The sequence below is a fragment of the Bos taurus genome, chromosome 23 (assembly GCF_002263795.3).
Source record: "Bos taurus isolate L1 Dominette 01449 registration number 42190680 breed Hereford chromosome 23, ARS-UCD2.0, whole genome shotgun sequence".
NCBI classification, from domain to species: Eukaryota; Metazoa; Chordata; class Mammalia; order Artiodactyla; family Bovidae; genus Bos; species Bos taurus.
This window is the reverse complement of record NC_037350.1, coordinates 29853858-29861198: the sequence shown is the minus strand read 5'-3', so window position 1 is coordinate 29861198 and position 7341 is coordinate 29853858. Positions and strand designations below refer to the sequence as shown.

At 36.8% G+C, this 7341-nt stretch overlaps 1 protein-coding gene across 1 annotated transcript; it reads left to right on the top strand.

Annotated features, from left to right (window-relative positions):
- Positions 1-251: 251 nt before the first annotated feature.
- On the top strand, positions 252-6449 carry OR2J1 (olfactory receptor family 2 subfamily J member 1). Its single transcript, XM_010818418.4, has one exon. It carries the CDS (start codon positions 635-637, stop codon positions 1661-1663), a length of 1029 nt encoding a protein of 342 aa, XP_010816720.1. The 5' UTR covers positions 252-634; the 3' UTR covers positions 1664-6449.
- Positions 6450-7341: the final 892 nt, after the last annotated feature.

The window sequence follows — 7341 nt, the reverse complement described above, 5'->3', positions numbered from 1 at the left end:
TCTGGGTTTCCTTGTGTGGACATTGCTCTGTGGAGCACTTCTGTGGTTTTAGCACTTCTACGATGATCGTGTGTTGATACCTGTGCAGTGAATTTCAGCTTAACTCATTATTATGAATATTGATCAGTTGGTGTGTGCTCATGCATGCATGTGTCTTTGTTTATATTTACATTTGCATGTTATTTGTGTCTGGAAATAAGCTGATAGCATAAATAAACAAGTGTGAATGTTTTATTTTGTCTATAAACATATCAATTGAAGTTTACTTTTTTCATCCAATGTTAACACTTTAAAGTTACTGCTGAATTGTTTTTATCTCATGATAAATTCTCACCTTTGTGCAAGATTGTTAAGACTGCAGATATTTCTTTCTATGTAACCACAAAATCAGAAATAACCTGAAAATGAGGAAAAGGGGGTAGAGGTTTTTTTTTTCCCTAAGAAAAGAGAGTTTTTAAAATGAAAATTTTCTTAGCTATGAAAAGTCTTTAATCTTCATTTATCCAAATGCTAACATACATAAAAAATAACTGATTCAGATGAGAAGCTATTGATAGTATCTACAGCAGGACAAATGTCTGAATGAAACATAAAAACAAAACTATAAAAATCCTATTGTTATAATGGCAGTATAATGTATTTTCTCCCTCAATCAGTTTGCAAGGGTTTGACAATGAGGGGGCGGACTTTCAGTTTATATGATTCTTCAGGTATTGAAAGAATAAGAAAGATGAAGGAAAAAAATGCAAGTTCTGGTTACTTTGTTCTGCTGGGTTTTTCTAACTGGCCTCATCTTGAGTTAGTTCTCTTTGTGGTTGTCTTGATGTTCTACCTGATGACACTGATAGGTAACCTGTTCATCATTTTCTTGTCATATCTGGATTCCCATCTCCACACTCCTATGTACTTCTTCCTCTCAAACCTCTCTTTTCTGGATCTCTGCTACACCACGAGTTCCATCCCCCAGTTGCTGTTCAACCTCCAGGGGCCAGAGAAAACCATCTCTTATGCTGGTTGCATGATTCAACTTTATTTTGTCCTTGCACTGGGAACTGCTGAATGTGTGCTGTTGGTGGTGATGTCCTATGACCGTTATGCAGCTGTGTGTAGACCCCTGCATTACACTGTCCTCATGCACCCTCGTTTCTGCCATCTGTTGGCTGTGGCTTCTTGGGTAAGTGGCTTTACCGCCTCAGCACTTCATTCCTCATTTACCTTCTGGGTACCCCTGTGTGGACATCGCCAAGTGGACCATTTCTTCTGTGAAGTTCCAGCATTGCTTCGACTGTCATGTGTTGATACTCATGCTAATGAGCTGACCCTTATGGTCATGAGCTTTATTTTTGTGATCATACCACTTATTCTTATTCTCAGCTCCTATGGTGCCATTGCTCAGACTGTGCTGAGGATGCAGTCAACAACTGGACTTCAGAAAGTCTTTGGGACGTGTGGAGCTCATCTTATGGTTGTATCCCTCTTTTTCATTCCAATCATGTGCATATATCTACAGCCACCATCAGGAAATTCTCAAGATCAGGGCAAGTTCATTGCCCTCTTTTATACTGTTGTCACACCTAGCCTCAACCCTCTAATCTACACTCTCAGAAACAAAGATGTAAAAGGGGCAGTTAAAAGATTAATGGGCTGGGGTAGGGAGATGTGAGAGATCACCTGTCCAGCAACTTTTGTTCAGAGAGTCTTATCTTTCTCAGAGGTTTCCTCTGCTCCTTTGAGATGTGATGGCATTTTTGGTCTACAACCCACCAAGCATAGAAGAAAAGTTCTGCCCCAAAATTTGTTGTTCTTTTTATTTGTTCATTCTGAAATATTTTCTAAAGATAACCTTTTTGATTTGTACAACTTTAATCTTTAATTATTCTATATTTAGTGTTCCAAGAAATTAAGGGCCTGGTTTTAAAATTAATATACTAATTTATGGAGCAAACTTTAGTATCTACAGAAAGAGAGAGTCAATATAGCAAAGATTAGGCTAAGAGAGTTTTTGGTCATTGACAGTCATTACGTTTACATAAGTGGTAAAAATTCTTTGGCTGAAATACACTTTATTCAAGATACTAAATTTTTTGAGCATTTTGTCTTATGGACCTATATATACACTTGTTGCATTGAAAGATATAAAGAATTACCTGTTCAAATGATTCATTCATTCATCAATTCCTTTATTCATTGACTGTCTCCAGGGTATATGTATTCCCCTCTCTTCATTCTCTTTATCTTTCACTAGACATGATCATGACTATAGGGTACAGACTCATGTCTTTGAATCCACCTCTCAACCAAGGCTTATTGGGTAATAGAATTTTTCCTAAATAATTGGGGCCACATGATGGATCATTTCACATATCACACAAACTTTGCAAAGTGTGAAAATGTTTACTCTTTCTGCCTCCATGGAAAACTTACCATTTGGCATTCCACATGTAGCATTCCAGTCTTTTCAACATATAAATGGTTCTCCTTTTTAAGGCTTATTGAAGTATAATTTACATATAATAAAATTCATCCATTTAAAATGTACAGTTCAATGAGTTTTGACAAATATATAATTGTATAAATATCACCACAATCAAGAGAAAGTACATTTCCATCGCTCTCCAAGGAATGCTGTCCTTTTGCTGTCAGTTCTTTTACCCGTGCCTGAAGCAACCATTGATTTTGTCATAATAGTTTTGCTTCTTTCATTTTTTTAAAAGAATTTCATATAAATGTAATAATACAGTGTATAATCTTTGAGTTTGGCTTCTTTCACTTAGCATGATGGTTTTGAAATTTAGACATGCATCAATGGCTCCCCCCTTTTACTTGCTGATTAGAATTCCATTTTATGAATATGGCACAATATATCCATTTATCTGATAATGAGTTTTTGAAAGTATTTACTTTTTTGGTTATTATGAATAAAGCTCTTATAAAGATTGGTATACAAGTGTTTGTGTGGGTAAGTGTTTTCTCTAAATTTAGGTAAACACCTAACAGTGGGATTGATGGATCATAAACTAAGTATATGTTTGCCTTTATTAGAAATTTTCAAAATGTTTTCAAAGTAGCTATACCATTTTCATTCCAGAAAACAGTGTATGAGAGTTACAATTACCCCACATTTTCTATAACATCTGGTATTGTGAGTCTTTATACTTTTAGCCTTTCCAGTCAGTTTACAGTTATATCTCACTGTGGTTCTAATTTGCATTTACTTAAAGGCTATGATGTTGACCATCTTTTCATGTACCTCCTATATCTTATTTTGTCATGTTTATGTTAAAATATTCTACCCGTTTTTATTGGGTCATTTATCTTTTTATTACTGAGTTCTAAATATTACTTATACATTCTTAACTCAAGTCCTATGTCAGATAAATGTTTTGTAAGATGTTCTTCCAGTCTGTGGTGTGCTTTTTATTTTCTAATACTGTCTTCCAAAGAGCAAGTTTTAACTTTTAATGAAATACATGTTTCTACAAAAAAGCATGACAGCATTTTCATTGTGATTGCATTGAATTTATGGACCAATTTGGGAGGAACTGACATCTTGGCAATGTTGAGTCTTCTGATTCAGGAACACCGTGTATATCTCCATTTATTTACATCTTTTAAATTTCTCTCAGAAGCATTTGAAGTTTTTATTATATTGATCTTGTGTATGTTTGGTAAAATTTATCCATAACTATTTAATGTTTTGAATGCAATTGTAATGGCATAGAAATACAATTGAGTTTTCATATATTGACCTTGTATCCTGTGACTGTGCTAACTGCACATTTTATTTCTGGAAGACTTTTAATAATTTTTAGAAAATAAATGCAAAGTATTTATATTTCAAAAGGGATTGTGGACAATCTATTTACCATTCATTTAAGACCAGCACTTTGGTCTAAAGGCTGCCAAAAGTTCACTTAAGTCTATCTAGGAAGTTATTATTATTTTTTTTCCTCTTGTTATGGCTATCTTTAAATTATCCCCAGTGGAAGACTGTCAGATTGCCAACTAAACATAACCTAAAATCTTGCTCAGTGACATATTTCAGTAATCAAGGAATGCAATAAATTGACTTCAGACTGTACTACAAAGCTACAGTCATCAAGACAGTATGGTACTAGCACAAAGACAGAAATATAGATCAATGGAACAAAACAGAAAGTCCAGAGATAAATTGATGCTTTTGAACTGTGGTGTTGGAGAGGACTCTTGAGAGTCCCTTGGACTGCAAGGAGATCCAATCAATCCATCCTAAAGGAAATCAGTCCTGGGTGTTCATTGAAAGGACTGATGTTGAAGCTGAAACTCCAATACTTCGGACACGTGATACGAAGAACTGATGCTGGGAAAGATTGAAGGCAGGAGGAGAAGAGGATGACAGAGGATGAAATGGTTGGATGGCATCACCGATGCAATGGACATAAGTTGAGAAAGGTCTGGGAGTTGGTGATGGACAGGGAAACCTGGAGTGCTGCAGTCTATGGGGTTGCAAAGAGGTGAACGTGACTGAGCGACTGAACTGAACTGATGGACACCTTATCTTTGACAAAGAAGGCAAAAGTATACAATGGAGAAAAGACAGTCTTTTTAACAAGTGGTGCTGAGAAAACTGTCAACCACATGTAAAAGAATGAAACTAGAACGCTTTCTAACACTATATACAAAATAAACTCAAAATGGATTACATATCTAAATGTAAGACCAGAAACTATAAAACTCTTAGAGGAAAACATAGGCAGATACTCTCTGTCATAAATCACATCAAGATCCTCAATGACCCACTTCCCAGAGTAATGGAAATAAAAACAAATATAAACAAATGGGGCCTAATTAAAGCTAAAAGCTTTTGCACAATGAAGGAAAGTATAAGCAAAGTGAAAAGACTGGCTTCAGAATGGGAGAAAATAATAGCAAATGAAACAACTGACAAAGAATTAATCTCCTAAATATACAAGCAGCTTGTGCTGCTCAATACCAGAAAAATGAACAACCCAATCAAAAAGTGGGCAGAAGAATTAAACAGACATTTCTCCAAAGAAGACATACAGATGGCTAAAAATAAATGAAAAGATGCTCAACATCACTCATTATTAGAGAAATGCAAATTGAAACCACAATGAGGTATCATCTCATTCCAGTCAGAATGACTGTCATCAAAATGTCTACAAACAATAAATGCTGAAGAGGGTGTGGAGAAAAGAGAACCCTCTTACTCTGTTGGTGGGAATGCAAACTTGTACAACCACTATGGAGAACAGTGTGGAGATTCCTTAACAAACTGGAAACAGAACTTCCATATGACACAGCAATCCCACTTCTGGGCATACACCCCGAGGAAACCAGAATTGAAAGAGACACATGTACCCCAATGTTCACTGCAGCACTGTTTACAATAGCTAGGACATGGAAACAACCTAAATGTCCATCGGCAGATGAACAGATAAGGAATTTGTGGTACATATACACATGGAATAGTACTCAGCTATAAAAGGAACACATTTGAGTCAGTTCTAATGAGGTGGATGGAACTGGAGCCTATTATACAGAATGAAAAAGTCAGAAAGAGAAACACAGATAGTGTATATTAATGCACACATACCCACTCCAGTATCCCTGCCTGGAAAACTCCATGGACAGAGGAACCTGGCAGGCTACAGTCCATGGGGTCACAAAGAATCAGACATGATTGAGCAACTAACATGGAATTTAGGAAGATGGTAAAATAGATGCAGAGCAGTAAAATAGACACAGATGTAAAGAACAGACTTTTGGACTCTGGGAGAAGGCGAGGGTGGGATGATTTGAGAGAATAGCATTGAAACATGTATATTATCATATGTAAAATAGATGACCAGTGCAAGTTTGGTGCATGAGGCACCCAAAGTTGGTGCTCTGGGACAACCCAGAGGGATGGGGTGGGGAGAGAGACAGGAAGTGGGGTTCAGGATGGGGGGATATATGTGTACCCATGACTGATTCATGTTGATGTATAGCAAAACCCATCACAGTATTGTAAAGTAATTATCCTCCAATAAAAATAAATAAATTAATTAAAAAAATTGAGTTTCTGTTGTGGCAATTTAAACATAATCCAGCCTCAGTATTGATAGTGTTGGGAAGTTACATCCCTCATTTGAATGCTCTGTCTGAGTCTGAGAGTCAGTACCTTCAGTTTACTTTTCTTTATACAGTATCTTTTTGACTTAGTTTCAATGTTTCAGTGATTTCATTTCTGAAAAGTCCTGTTTTTAGTGCAGGGAGTAAAGCTTTCACCAAGTCTGAAAATGTAGAGAATTTCATTTTAACCTATAGCTTGCAGAACATGCTACCAGTTAGTGTTCATTCCTATAAGCACTGGAGGCTGACTCTGACAAATTTTCTTCAAAGATTGTTGGAAGAATGATGGATGCCAGGATAACCCAGGCTCTCAGAGTCCAATTACTAGGGTAGTGCCAGGGAGTCCAGAGCAAAAGTGAATGAACAGCCTCAAGTTCACAGGAACAACTCAGGGCCTGTCGTCTTCCTTCTTTATCCTTCTGCTCAAGAGTCAAAGCACTGGAGAAAGTCAGCCTGATCAAGCCTCAGTCCTGTGTCCAGCTCTAGACTAGGGACCAGGGCTCTCTGTTTGACACACACTCACCAAGATTGAACAGGAGGGAGGGAGTTCGTAGATGAGAAGGAAGGTGCAGCTGGAGGGGTACTGAACAGGAGGAAAGACCCTCCCAAGTCATGGTCTCAATGCTGCATGAGGATGGAACTGTGCTTTGCTTATTTTTGCTGGACACACAGTAGGCCTTCAGTAAATGTTTGTTCATTTGAATGTTGTTTAATCACTAAGTCGTGTCTGACTCTTTGTGATCCCATGGACTGTAGCCCACCAGGCTCCTCTATCCATGAGATTTCCCAGGCAAGAATGCTTCAATAAATTTTTAAGAATTTTATAGGTACAAGTTCATGTCATTCACAAATAAAGACTGTTATTTCTACCTGTCCAAATGCTGTTCCTTTTATATCGCTATCTTACTTTGTTGCACTGTCTGTGATTTCTAGATTAATTTTGACTGTAAGAACTGAGAGCCAGAATCCTTGCCTTATTCTCAATTTTCAGGGGAAGTAGTCAGTCTTTTATCAATAGATATGTTTAGCTTTTTTTTTTTCTGTATCATCTATTAGGATTAGAAAGTTTCATTCTCGTCTTGGTTTGCTGTGATTGTCATGAAAGGGTGTGAAATTTTGTCCAGCATTTTTTCTGCATTTCTTCATTTTCTTCTTTATTCAATTAACATGGAGAATTTCACTGGTTAATTTTCATGAGTTAAACTAACTTTGCCTCTTGGCAGTGGA

What these genes read in the sequence shown, in the direction of transcription:
- OR2J1 (XM_010818418.4), top strand. Translation starts at nt 635, where the DNA reads ATGTATTTTCTCCCTCAATCAGTTTGCAAGGGTTTGACAATGAGGGGG.